At 46.9% G+C, this 14,232-nt stretch overlaps 1 protein-coding gene across 1 annotated transcript in view; it reads left to right on the top strand.

Annotated features, from left to right (window-relative positions):
• Nucleotides 1–14,232, top strand: part of LAMC2 (laminin subunit gamma 2) — a 56,901-nt gene that overhangs the window by 29,339 nt on the left and 13,330 nt on the right. Inside the window, exons 4-12 of the mRNA XM_079108007.1 lie at nucleotides 527–625; nucleotides 2,896–3,032; nucleotides 3,779–3,901; nucleotides 4,921–5,110; nucleotides 7,695–7,807; nucleotides 8,870–9,088; nucleotides 9,692–9,874; nucleotides 10,666–10,911; nucleotides 12,931–13,076. Coding sequence (XP_078964133.1) covers nucleotides 527–625; nucleotides 2,896–3,032; nucleotides 3,779–3,901; nucleotides 4,921–5,110; nucleotides 7,695–7,807; nucleotides 8,870–9,088; nucleotides 9,692–9,874; nucleotides 10,666–10,911; nucleotides 12,931–13,076 — 1,456 coding nt within the window. The remainder of the gene's footprint in view (nucleotides 1–526; nucleotides 626–2,895; nucleotides 3,033–3,778; nucleotides 3,902–4,920; nucleotides 5,111–7,694; nucleotides 7,808–8,869; nucleotides 9,089–9,691; nucleotides 9,875–10,665; nucleotides 10,912–12,930; nucleotides 13,077–14,232) is intronic.

The following is a 14,232-nucleotide window of genomic DNA, read 5'->3' as shown; positions in this document are numbered from 1 at the left end:
CGCTGGGTGCCGTGGTTCACATCTTTAATACAAGTGACTCAGGAGGCTGAGGTAGGAGGATCACAAGTTGGAGGCCAGACTCAGCTATTTAGGGAGGCCCTGAGCAACTTAGTGAGTCCCTGCCTTAAAATCGAAAAATTGAAAAAAAGGACTGGGGTATAACTCAATGGTAAAGTACCCTTATTTTTAATCCCCAGTATTTAAAAAAAAAAAATGTCAACCTAACCGAACTAAACTAGTTTAGTGATGAACTTGGTTTGCATTCTGGCACAAGCCCCTCGTTAGGGAGAGGTAGCAAACAGTTCATGGACTGGCTGCCACCCCTAGACCACACTGTGGGCAGCACTGGCATAGATGGCAGTGTCCTTGGAGGGTGGAGAGGGATCAGCAGGATCGCTAGGAGAAGCCTCGCTGAAGAAGAGCTTGCCCGGCATGGTGACGCTGGCTCGTGAGTGGGCCATCTTTGTGGGTACGGTGGTGAAGCATTTGGAAGCCCGTCCCTAATTTTCTCTTTCTTCTCTCCCAGAGATTCCAGGTGTGACTGTGACCCTGCTGGCATTGCGGGGCCCTGTGATGCCGGCCGCTGTGTCTGCAAGTCATCTGTCACCGGAGACCGCTGTGACAGGTCTGTGTGCACCATCTCTGCAGACGTCAGGGAGGGCACTGGGCACCTGGCATGGGAGTCAATCCCTTGAGTGCAGTTATGGAGAAAGGATGGCCACCAAGCTGGTGCCCTTCCTCCTGCTCTCTGTCCTCGAAAACTGTTTTGTTTCGTTCTTTTTAAAAAATATAGTGGAGCCTCCAAAACCCTGGGACTCCATATTCTGCCCTGGGCCCTTCTCTGTTTCTACTGTGACAGAGGCAGGGCCCTCAGAGAGTCCCCTTGCCAACTGGCTTTGAATCCCAGGTGCGCGGATATAAGGTGGTATGCGATAATGAGACCACGTGACTCAGCCTGGTCTCGGGAAACGGCTGGCCTAATTAAGCATGTTGGGAAGATTCTTGTAAGAGGGAATATCACAGCGTGTAGCCATATATAACCATCGTCAACTGGAAAGGAGTGGCCCCGGGGCTGGGATGGTGGCTACATGCACACACATGAGCCGGGGCGTGAGGTAAGAGCCCTTTGGGCCTGCGCCATGTCAGGGCAGGTGGAACAGCAGGGTGCCTCCCACCAGCGGTTGTGACTGCAGGACATTCCTTAAGTACACGCCAGGCTCAGAACAAGAGGGGCCGTGAGGCTGGCCCCAGACGGAAACGCTTCCTCCTCATTTCCTTAAAAGTAAGGAGGCAGCTCCTGGCACCCTGCCGATCTCTTCCACCTGGGCAGAGGAGATGCCCAATGCATTCCTCACTTGTGTCTACAGGGGGTTCTTTGCTGCTGAGGTGAGGACCAGGAGCAATCGCTGGGGTGCTAAGAGAGAAGCCACATTGTGAGAGCCTTCTTCATTTCAGATCCAACACAGATTAGACAGTTACATAAAAAAAAATGTCACCACCCATCAGTAGACCTCTGCTAAAGATGTGCCATCCCAATGCCAATAGCGGTCCCTAGAAGTGGCTGCTATTCAGGCTTTTATGGTAATCATTTTCCTTGCTTTTCTCGTAATTTGGTGTGCATCACTCATAAGTTGGTATGCATTATTCATAACTGAATTCATTCATAATTCTGATGCATTCCTCAAAACCACCACTTAGTTTTGCCTGACTTCCTCCCATCCTTTATCCTTCCTCTCCACTCCATCCCTCCAGTCCCTCATGTGACCCTTCCTTTCTTGTTTTCTAACCTACAGATTTTCTGTCGTAGAAGCCACGTGATTTTTTTTTTCTCTCTCAGAGAGAAAACAGAGCTTGCTTATTTATCTCTGTCCTCTGAGCATCCGCTCTTCTGAGCCAGTCTGATTTGCTGGGATGTTGCACAATGAACGTCCCCCTGATACACGATGTCCAGTGGCTTTGACTACGTGATTTGGAGGCAGAGGGACATGACTTTGAATCTTGTCTCAAACACTTACCAAACACTGATCTCAGATGAGTTTCTTAACCTCTCTGGTCTCCTCATCTAGGACACTGGAATAAATAATGTCTATCTCTTGTGGCAATAGGATTAAATGAGAGTATACATGAGATGCCTGGCACCACATAAGTGCTAAGTAAGTGGTCATTGAAACTATCCTTGTTTCATTTGGAAGGAGGCAGTTGACTAGAAGGAGAAATGGGTCCTCCCCAGCTTCCCTGCCTTCCTCCTGCAGCTCCTACGTACGAGACTTGCCCAGCAGTGGTCCTTGGAGAAGCCACGGAGGGCTTGGGCGGGGGCAGAGGTGGAGAACAAGCCTGCACTTTGCTGCTGCAGACTGTCTCCAGCCATCCTTTGTCTTTGTCTTGTCCTCACTTACCCCTTCCCCCGTGGGCCAGAGCCTGGGTGTGCGGGGCAGGGATGGTGATCAGCACCTAGTGGTCTTGTGGATCAGGATGGCTAAGCTGATGCTGAGGCAGTAGCCTGGCCCTTCCTGGTCCTCACTCTGTCCCCATTAAACCCTTGCTTCAGGACAGGGCTGCTCCACACGTCCTTGCCCCACGCCTCCCTGTCCCATCTGACCGCCATCCATTGCCAAGGATGGGTCAGTCGCTAAGTTTCCAGACTATCAAGGCAAACATGATTCTGCTGCACCATAGGAAGAAACAGAGAATATTCCTCACGCTCTTCTGTTTGGGGGAGGGTGATGGTCATCAGAAGGTCTGGGTGGAGGTGGTGCGTGAATCTTGCCATTTTCCTTCTCTGAGAATTAAAAGGACCAAGAGGGAAGGAGAGTAGAAAGAGGCTGAATCAACCACCATATTCTCTACATGGAATAAGAAATAACCTATTATATCATCCTGGGTTCTAAAATGCAGGTGTCGCCCAGGTTACTATCATCTGGATGCGGGGAACCCCGAGGGCTGTACCCAGTGTTTTTGCTATGGACATTCAGCCAAGTGCCGCGGCTCTGTGGACTACAGTGTCCATATGATCACCTCCACCTTCCGTCAAGGTAAGGCACCCCATTCTCTAGGCAGACAAGCACCTCCCCATCCATAGTATGGAGTCTCAAATCATCTTTATCAACTCTTTCCTAGTTTTTAATATTCATTTTTTTGGCAGGGCGATATAGCAAACCCCCATGTCTTGAAAAAGTCACAGTAGAATGGCTCACTCACACCAGCGTGGGCATAACTAGCAAATAACTTAAAAGAGACTAGCTTTTTATCTCCTACCCACATCTATTTCAAAATCACAAAAGAGTCATTCATGTGGATTGGGAGTTTATGAAGATCCCCTGGAAGCCACATTCGCTAATCACACTGCTTTCCCACACATCGACTGAGCTAATGTATCCGAAATGAGTTACCAGGCTACAGAGCACTGTAAACACATGGGGAATGGATATTATTTCAACTAGTCCACATTTCTCTTTGAATATAATGGACCCTCTCACCTCACTGAGGCCAGACCTTGTTTACATAACTATAATAAAGATACAAATTAAAAGCAGATGAAAACATGCTCTCTTATCACAAGATCAGACCCGAGAAGTTAAAGCAGCTGTGGGGTGGAGCCAGTGAAGTTGAGACCCAAGTGCAGAGGTGCACGGGGAATTTCAAAACCTGCGAAGGAATGTAGAAACACTAAGTAAACCCCACTTTTTACCTCAATAGGACTTTTTGGCAAGCAGTCTTGCCATAACTCAGTGGATGGTGCGGGTTTGTCTCCAGTGTGGTGGTTTTATTTGTGTTCCAGATGTTGATGGCTGGAAGGCTGTCCAAAGAAACGGGTCCCCCGCAAAGCTCCACTGGTCGCAGCGCCACAGGGACGTGTACAGCTCAGCCCGACGATCGGACCCTGTCTATTTTGTGGCTCCTGGTATGTGAGGGAGAATGTTTGCTCTAGAAGCCAGGAAGTCAGGACAGAAAGATCCAGTTATAAAATGTGAAATCCATATCACTTAGTGTTCAGGGCAGTGGCATCTCCACGGGGCATCTGGAGCGTAAGCCCAATTTAATAAAGTCCCTAAGGCACAGCACTCTGGAGTGTCCTAGAGGTCAGACCTGGCTGAGGTGACTACTTTAATCAATGGGAGTTTCTAGGTTTCCCACCAAGAGAAGAAATCAAAAAAGTGTGGTCAAATCTATGGGTCTATCAAGAAGCTGATGGAAAAGGAAAAAACATTTCTTAAAGCTTATACAATTGTTGTAATTAATATATGAATAGTATATAATTATAACAACAAACATTATAACATTATATACTCAAATCTATATATGTGAAATATAAATATTATATTCTTTATAAATATTATATATAGGTATACATTTTTATATATAAATGTATGTATATATATAAATGTGTATGTATATATACACAATTACAGATTCATATATCAGCCAGTGGTCTGTGTCTGGGTGGAAAAGTTCTGACTGGACTTGTAGTTCTGGTTCATATCCTTGGCCGAGAAGTGATTCCTGGGTGAGGAACCTCTCTGAACTTGAGACCTCTCAACTCTTACATGGGGATGGGAATACCAGCCTTCAAGAACTATTGTATCAAATGTGATGATGTTCGTGAAAGTTTTCTATAATCACAAGGCATTATATAACCAACGGCACTCTTGCTGATTTAGGTGGGATCTTGTGTCATAGAGCCAGGCTTTAATAGATGGAATTGTCTCATAACGAGGGAGTTTTAGAGTTTCAGTAATGAACACTGTTTCACAGCCCAAATGGTATGATCACGTCCAGTGTTGTGCACCAACTTCTGTCAGGGTGGCCCAGGTGGGTGGGGTGGGTAACATAAGCCTCCATTGGAGGTCACCCACATTGATGCAGTCTTGGATTTACCTTCCCAGCTTCACAACTAATCTTATTAAAATTTCTGTTTCACAGCCAAATTTCTTGGAAATCAGCAGGTGAGCTATGGACAAAGCCTGTCTTTCGACTACCGTGTGGACAGGGGAGGCAGACACCCGTCTGCCCATGATGTCATCCTAGAAGGTGCTGGTCTGCGGATCAGCGCTCCCTTGATGCCCCTCAGCAAGACGCTGCCTTGTGGAATCACCAAGACATACACGTTCAGGTGAGAAGAGTGCTCAAGTGGGTCAAATGGGGCAAACTGTGATTGCGTCCAAGCCCTTGGTTCATGCATTCAGTGCCTCCTTCAGTCCACAAGCTTTTCTGAGCATGTTTTACTTAGCAGGCCTGGGGTTGTGTCAAGACAGGGCATGATTCCTTCCCTCAAGCAGCTGACGGGCTAATGGGAGAGAAAATAAACAGATGATAGCAAAGCAGACTGTCAAGTGGTGGAGGGAGAGGGGAAACACAGGTGCTTTGAACACACATGGCGGCATGACTGACCCACAGTAGAGGATCAAAGGAAGCTTCCTGAGAGGACAGGGCAGAGTGAAGAGCAGCTTCAAAGGAAAGAAAAGCTGGCGGGAGGTTAACGAGGAAGAGGAAATACCATGTGTTTTAGTCAGCGTTTTTGCTGTTGCTACCTAAAGTCCTGACAAGAACAAGTTTATTTGGGGCTCACGGTTTCAGAGGTCTCAGTCCATAGAGAGCTGACTCCATTTCTCAGGGCCCAAGATACTCCAAGGGCATGCCCCAGCTACCTACCTTCTCCAGTCACACCCTACCTGCCTAGAGTAACCACCCAGTTAACTAATCCCTATCACTGGGATTAGTTAGGTTAAGGCTCTCATAACCAAATCATTTCACCTCTAAACTTTCTTCTACTGTCTCACACATGAGCTCCTGGGGGACACCGCATTTCTGAAACATAACACCATGCTTGAGGAAGCTTTGTGTATTTAGGAAATTCCTGGTGGTTGAGCATGAAGTGGGGGGCAGAATGCTGTGAGGAATGACATCTGAGAAAGAGGTCACAGTGAGGCCATGGATGGGGCTGTGTCTGTGGAGACTGTACTTATACCAGGAGGATTTCCACTGGCGCATTCAGAGAGGTCAGGGAAGGCAGCTGTGCCCACTAAGTGCTCAGTTCTGTGTTAGAGGCTGGGAGGTAAAGATGGAGCATGGTCTTGGTCCTGTAGGGCTCATGTTCTAGGAGGATACAGAACACATCAGAAATCAAACATGAAGGGCTGGCGGTGTAGCTCAGTGGTAGAGCACTTGCCCACCATGCACTAGGTGCTGGGACCACACCAAAAAAGCAAACATAATAGACTACAATAATTGCTTTAGTGGTAGAACACGGTCATGGGGTCTTGGAAAAAGCCTATTCTATCTAGAAGAGCCAAGAAAAGCTTTATAGAAGAGGCAATATATGGGCTGAGAATGGAAAGATACATGGGACTTTTCCAGCAGGAAAAGTTATCAGACAGCCTCCAATGTGAAGTTATGAGGGGCTGTGGAAAGGTATACTAACAGGGGCGGGCAGTGCTTACAGCTGGGACACAGAGTGTACTGGGGAGATGGGCAGTTGAGACGGAGAAAGCTGGAACAGGATCCATCATGGTGGTCTTGTATATCAAAATGCTTAGATTTGTCTATGCTGGAAAGATGTAGAAAGCCCCTGAGAGATTGTAACTGAGAAATGTCAGCTGTGAGACGGGTACAGATGCCATGTGAAGATGGTTCAGGTAGGGTCCTTAACAGGACCATCAGAAGACATTCACAGTGGCTCACCCGAGGTGGGTTGCCTAAGTCAGAGCAGAGGTAATAGGAATGGAGAGAGGCAGACCTAGAGCCCATAACCCTCAAGGCGGGTACTTACATTTCTGAGTGCCCATTAGTCTAAGAGTTCACACACAGTTTTCCTCCCTGGAATGTCCACCCGACATTCATGGCTTGGTGAACTTTCTCTTTGAGATTCGGTCTACCAGTTCTTCCTTGGTAATGCCCTTCTCAGAATCCCAGGCGAAGTTTCGGCCTCCTGTGCGTGTCTGTGGCCTTCTGTGCATGCTTTTGTAAGAGCACGCACCCCATTGTTTCATAACTGCTTGCCCACCAACTCCCCCAGCTGAATGCCGTTGGTCTCCCCAGCTATCTTCTCCTTCAGCCTCACAGAACTTCTCGCCAAGCCAACTCCACAGTCAACTTTTGTTTAACCAATCAGTGAATGAAACAAAAGGGTTAGAGCTGCTCTTGGAAGCATATTCCAGTAACAAACAAAACCAAACTGAAAATAGGAGCACAGGGATGGTGACAGGAGGCAGTGAGACACTCCAATGCCATATTAAGAAGTATCAGATGGTAGACAATATAGAAGATGGAAACTTCTAGAAAGGAGTAATTAAGATGCGCTCAGATGACAAAGCAATCATTTTTAAACAAAAAAAGTACGGTAGTGCTTGAGGATCAGAACTTCTGGAACTGAAAGATGTCTCTAATTTAGGTTCTGCATGGCCCAGGATACCGTGTGGTGTCTGAGGATTTGGGATCAACCTTGCTTCAGGTGGCATGACCCCTGGAGCTTGACTTTGCACACTGTCTGCCCTCTGTCTCTTCCTGCAAACTCGCCCTCCCCATTGTGGGAGAAAGTTCCAAGTTCCTGCTTAGGAAGAGATAAAGCTCATAGTCCTGCATCCCCTAAGCGGAACTACCTAGGGCCTCAGTGGTTTCTACATGCCCAGGCATAATTTATATAAAGTACCATGTGATACAAGTTGGATTTTTACAGATTTTTATTTTGTATTATGTAGGTTAAATGAACATCCAAGCAGTAATTGGAGCCCCCAGCTGAGTTATTTTGAGTATCGAAGGTTACTGCGGAACCTCACAGCTCTTCGGATCCGAGCTACGTATGGAGAGTACAGTAAGGGCCTGGGAGAAGTGAAATCTCTTCTTGGGTTCTAGTGGAATTTGCTTTAGCTCTCTAAGTGGGTGGGCAGTCTCCAAACAAGTCGATAAACTACTTGATGGTTTTCGCTCAGTCTGATTGAGTCTCAGTTTTTTAAAAATTATTTTTCAGTTGTAGACGGACACAATCCTTTAGTTTTACTTGTTTATTTTTATGTGGTGCTGAGGATCAAACCCAGTGCCTTGCACATGGTAGGCAAGTGCTCTACCACTGAGCTATAGCCCCAGCCCTGAGTCTCAATTTGTACATTCTAGAAATTTCGGAAAGGGGAACATTCCTTTTTTAAAGAGGTCAGCACCAGTGAAGAATTAATGATGATGCTACCTCATTATAAGAGTCTCTGAATTTCAGTGAAAGCTGATTGTTGAGGAAAATAAGCTACCACACCTGGACACATTTCTCTAGCTCAGAAATGGCCCTCTGGCACACCCATTCATTGCTTGAGTGGCTCTTCCTCTTGGGATTGCACTTACTGCTGCTGTGTTTGGACATCCTCATGGATTCTGTTAATTCCCTCTTCTGAACTTCACATCTTGGGGCCTCCTGATTCCAGCTGGAATGGTATAAAGAGAGTTCCAGTGCTTTTGAGCACTCATGTAAAAAGGAAGTATGACTGGCCTGCCCCATTTCCATGTCACTAATGCACAATTAAGGCCAGAAGTGGAGAAGGTGTTTGCTAGCAATTTGCTGAATTGTTATTATGTGTATTACAATGTACACTGTCTCATTTAATTTCAACACAAATTTAGAAGATAGATAGCGCAGTTCTCTTGTGCCGTTGAGGATATGCAGTCATGGAAAGGTTAAGTGATTTGCCAGTTGACACAGCCTGTGACCTGGAGGCAGAATTGAAACCATGATTTTCCTGGCTCTGGAGACTGGGTGCTCAGTCCCAAGGCTGGACTGCTGTGTGAACACCACCTGTCAGAAGTGAAGAAAAATACAATCCGGAGAGGCCTGCTTGCAGATTTTTTAGTCTTCCCACTTGCTACTTCTAGCCTGTCCTCTCTGTTGCAGGTACTGGGTATATGGACAACGTGACCCTGGTCTCAGCCCGCCCTGTCTCTGGAACCCCAGCACCCTGGGTTGAACACTGCATATGTCCTGCTGGGTACAAGGGACAGTTCTGCCAGGATTGTGCTTCTGGCTACAAAAGAGATTCAGCAAGACTGGGGCCTTTTGGCACCTGTGTTCCCTGTAACTGCCAAGGGGGAGGGGCCTGTGACCCAGACACCGGTGAGTGAAATGACACCTGGACCAGGTGACTGGGGGTGACCCCAGTGTGCTGTGAAACATAGAGCTGAGTAAGGAATCCTAAACCTGAACTCATTTCAGAGATGGGAAAGGATTAGTGAGAGTGGGGCTGGGCTCAGGGAAGATGGGCAGGGTGCCTTATTACACTCAGCCCTTTTCATTAAGGAAATGCCACAAGGTTGTGAGAAAGGTACTAGGTTACAGGAAATGGCTGTCCTGGTTCAGCGCAAGGTAGGGGAGTTGGTGTCGAGTTCCAAGAATTGTGTGGGAGATCAAAGGCAAGGTGGGGTCTCAGTGAATGGGCCAACCAGTGGCGCCAGCCCACGGAGGACAGGGGAGCAGTGTTAAGTTGTGCGTAGCAGAGAAGGGGTGCGTTACTTAGCACAGAAGAGTGAGGCTCAGATTCAAGGTCTTGGCCCGGTGTAGGTTTGGTCACCTGCAGGGGTGAATGCCAGTGCCGAGACTCTGGGGAAATCTTCAGAGAGGAAGGCCATGGGTGTCCACGTGGACCCTGCTCATCTTAAGGAAATGTGTGATCTGACCTGCTCCTTTCTCTGCCCCTCTGTTCTTCTTCCGCCCCCCCAGGAGACTGTTATTCAGGGGACGAGAATCCTGACATCGAATGTGCCGACTGCCCCCTTGGATTTTATAATGATCCCCATGACCCCCGCAGCTGCAAGCCATGTCCCTGTCACAATGGGTTCAGCTGCTCAGTGATGCCTGAGACTGAGGAGGTGGTCTGCAACAACTGCCCCCCTGGGGTGACTGGTAAGGCCACAGGCCTGCTCTGTAGCCAGCTTCTTCCTGTCCGGATACTGTGAAGTCACATCAAGAGCATCCATTCTGAGGAATTTCTAGAAAATTTTAATGACTTGGGGTTAATCTAAATGTGCTTCTTCTAAAAATAAGAATATTGTGATACCAAGAGGGGAGGCGGAGGACGAGGGCAGCGTGCGCAGTTACGGGAGGAAACGTGGAATCCTATTTTGGGAGGTTTGGAATGAGGAGATGAAGGTTGCTGACCAAATACATGTTTGAGTTGTTTTTTTAATATTTTATTTTAGTTGTAGGTGGATGTAATACCTTTATTTTATTTATATGGTGTGCTGAGGATCGAACCCAGGGCCTCACGCATGCTAGGCGAGCGCTCTGTCACTGAGCCACAATCCCAGCCCTTGAGTGGTTTTCTAATGACCCAAAGTAAAGAAGCAAACCTTAGTCACCTCTTCCATGTCACATCCCTGTGTTGGTCAGTCTGAAAGAAAACTCAGCAGCAACCTTGGTGGAATCTCTTGAAATCTCACCACTTCTGTATTGCTGCTGGCTTTTCCTCAGACAACCAGTTAAGGCTCCTAGTGATGCTGCCGTTCCAAAATCTGCAGGGACTGTGGGGGCAGGGTGGTGCCAACCCCACTGTGCACCTATTCCTGACACTGTTGTTCTGGGGTCAGGGAGGAAGCACATTTCCCTGACTCTCACTCTTTAGGCCTCCGTGTCTAACCTTGCTGCCAACAGATGACAGTCTGGCTTTGGCCATTTGTTCCTTTGTTCTTTCCCAGGTGCTCGCTGTGAGCTCTGTGCTGATGGCTACTTTGGGGACCCCTTTGGGGAACGGGGCCCAGTGAGGCCTTGTCAGCCCTGTCAGTGCAACAACAACGTGGACCCCAGTGCCTCTGGGAACTGTGACCGGCTGACGGGCAGGTGTTTGAAGTGCATTCACAACACGGCCGGAGTCAACTGCGACCAGTGCAAAGCTGGCTATTTTGGGGACCCGTTGGCTCCCAACCCAGCAGACAAGTGTCGAGGTAGGACTGTGCCTCCTGACAGACTGTGTCTGTGTGTACGTGTACATATGAGCTTGCCCGCATGCACACGTGTAAATAAAGCAAGTTCAGGAGCCCGTAATATCGTGATGTGACTTTAGTTTTATGACTTTAGTTTTCTTATCAAACTGACCTGGAAACAGCCTACACCTTTCATCTGTCAGAGAAGATATAAGTATATATATATAAATATATATAAAAAAATAAAATAAGAAATATATAATAAATATATATATGCGGTGCTGGGAATCGAACTCAGTGCCTCCCACATGCCAGGCAAGCGCTCTACCACTGAGCCACAGCCCCAGCCCCCATGTCAGAGGTCTTAAGACCAGTTTCCCCAACACAGGGCTCTGGAAGGCAGAGCCAGAGGCTCCGAAATGGTTACAGCTGGGTGGGAGACATGAAAAAGGTCAGGTTTACATTCCTAAGTGGAAGAGGAGATAAAATGGAGCCAGGTCCTGTGCCCAATCCTGAGGCAAGTAGCTGGGAAAGTGGCTGCCAGACCTGTTACCAGGGAGAAATGAATGACTTGAGACCAAGCCTGAGCAAACGGAAGCAGGGAGGAGATGCTGTGGAGAAGTTTAAGAGACCCTCTCAGGAAGTCTGCATCATTGGGGTACAGAAGGTCACAGTTGAAAGTCCTCCAAAGGAGGCTCAGCTTCAAAGCCGCAGCCATGGCTGAGCATTCCTAAGAGCTGCTTCAGATCAAAGCGTGGATGGGACGGGTCCCCCCGCCCAGCCCTCTCTGCACAGGTTATATTCCTGAGGCAAGTTCAGACCTAGAGCGGCTAGCCTGCCCAACACTCAGTCCTTAGTGGCAAAAGTCTCAGACCCCAAGGTCCAGAACTCAAGAACTTGTCTCCTGAAAGAGTTTTAACCAGAGTCTTGCCTGCAAATGTCCGAGCACCTCTCTGCAAACTGGCATGAATCCCCAGCCCTGACCCCAACCTAGAGGTTCACTGTGATGTTAAGTACTGGAAAATACCCTGTGATAAGAAGATCCTGCATGATATTAGTGGTGCTGAATTCAAGCCCCAGTTTTGTGAGATACCTAGTGCATTGTGCTCATCATGCCAGTTACTCCCTTTGAATCCCAGTGTCCTCATATGTTTGACTAATATTTAACTCAGTGTTTGCAAAAATAAAATAAATAGGCATATGAGAAAGCACACTGTAAACTCTGCAGTTTTAGCTGTTTGGTGTTATTAATACTAAATATTTTCAAGTCCAAAGACATTGGTCTACATTCAACTATATATCAAGCACCAACTGGGTACATAGTGTGGACCTAGATATTAAGGTTATAATGATGAACAAGTCAGTCCCAGGTCCCGAGGGTCTTGTATGCTGAGAAGGAAGGCACAAATATGTGTGCAAATAATGGTAGTGCACCTGATCAGTGTTTGGAAAGAACAACCCAGAGAATCACTGGGGTCATTAGAGCAGTGTCTTACCCATTGTTCTATCTTTGACTCTGAAAACGGAACCCAGCATATAGTAGGTGCTCAGTAAATTTGATCAAATGAGTAATAGTACTGCTTTCTTACTGCATTTCCTACATCAAAGGCAGTTCCTACATCACTGGCTCTTTCTGAGTTCTCGCTGCAACAGATTTTTCAACCATTCAATGTGAGGACTCGCATTCCTCATCTGTGAAACAGAGGAATGTTTACATCTCACACATAATAGGCCCAGAGGAAATGTTATTTACCTTAGGAGCAAAGCCAGAGTGTCTGCAAAATATCCACCAGGCTTACAGTGTAATGAGAGGAATACCTTCCCATCCACACACACTGAATGAACATGCAGGTGAGTCCTGAGGTCTGCCTACTCTAGGAATGTGCTTGGAGGCCTAACCAAGGACTGAATCCAACCCACAGCAACAAAGGGCTCTTCACCACTGGAGCCTTGATCTTCTTCCTTTTTATCTTGGCTACACCCTCAGTTGCTGGGGTGAGTTTGATGAGTATGCTCCATTTGTCTGTCTCCTGTCTTTAGCTTGCAACTGCAACCCCATGGGCTCGGAGCCTGTGGAGTGTCGAAGTGATGGCAGCTGTATTTGCAAACCAGGATTTGGTGGCCTCAACTGTGAGTACCAAGCATTAGCCAGCTGTCCGGCTTGCTACAATCAAGTGAAGACTCAGGTATGCCTGCTTCTCCATGCCACCGCCCACCCCAGAATCAAACCTTCATGAGCCCACTGACTGACTTGGCCCTGGATCTAGAAGTCGCCCCGCTAGTGTCCTGTCTTTGCTTTTGTTTTTGTGATGGTCGTGCTAGCCAGGCACTATGTCACACACCTGTAATTCCAGTGACTCAGAAGACTGAGGCAGGAGGACTACAAGTTCGAGGCCAGCCTCAGCAATTTAGTGAGACCCCCATCTCAAAATAAAAAATTATAAGAGCTAGGGATGTAACTGAGTGGTAGCACACCCCTGGGTTCAATTCCTGGTACTGAAAATAGATAAATAAATAAATAAATAGATAGATTTTGCTATACTAAAAAGATTCTGAATAATAATAATGATAATAATAATAATATAGGTTTATCTTCTTATATATACTATTTTCAACTCCCCTCCGGCAGTTATGGTCTTGTTTGATAATCATGGTAACTTAGTTGAGTTGGAAGAAAAAATATTCTGGACTCAGTTTTCACCGGTTAAAGAAAGTCTTGAAATACTTGCTATTTTTCAAAGTGATATAACCAGCTGGAACTGGGAATGCCACTCTGTCTTCCAGATTCTGAGTTCGGTTCTTGCCATTGTAATATGCCACTTTCCGGGCAGACATTTTTCCTAACAGAAGTCCTTGTAAAATGGATGCAGAAAACATAAACATATTAATGATATGTGAAGTCCAGGAGGGGCGAAGACTTTGAATGGCTCACAGGAATTTCTCACTCAAGTTCCAGAGAAGAATGAACCCGATGTTGTTGTTATTATTATTTTTCTGGAATGAGGGGTGGGGGACTAAAAAACCCAAACAGAACTTCAAACATAGAACACGCTTGACTTGTTTTTAAATGTTGTCTGTTGAACGAACCATTCATAGCTCTTTCTTGAAGCTGTGTTCTAAGCACTTTACAAATACTAACTCATTTAGTGCAAGTCCTGACTCTATGAGGCAGTACTATTATGTTTATTGTCCCCATTTATTAGATAAAGGAAGTGACTTTTCCAAGGTCACAGAGCTAGAGTAGTCCAGGCTCTGAAGTCTAAACTCTTGACCACCAGGACATAGGCGTATTTCTGGGTGTTTAGCTCCTGCCCCTGGGTACCTGGTGCTGGGCGTGGTCTC

Source organism: Sciurus vulgaris, assembly GCF_902686455.1.
Source record: "Sciurus vulgaris genome assembly, chromosome: 12".
In the NCBI taxonomy this organism is placed as follows: Eukaryota; Metazoa; Chordata; class Mammalia; order Rodentia; family Sciuridae; genus Sciurus; species Sciurus vulgaris.
Note: the sequence above shows the minus strand (reverse complement) of the source record. Positions and strands in the feature narration are given on the sequence as shown.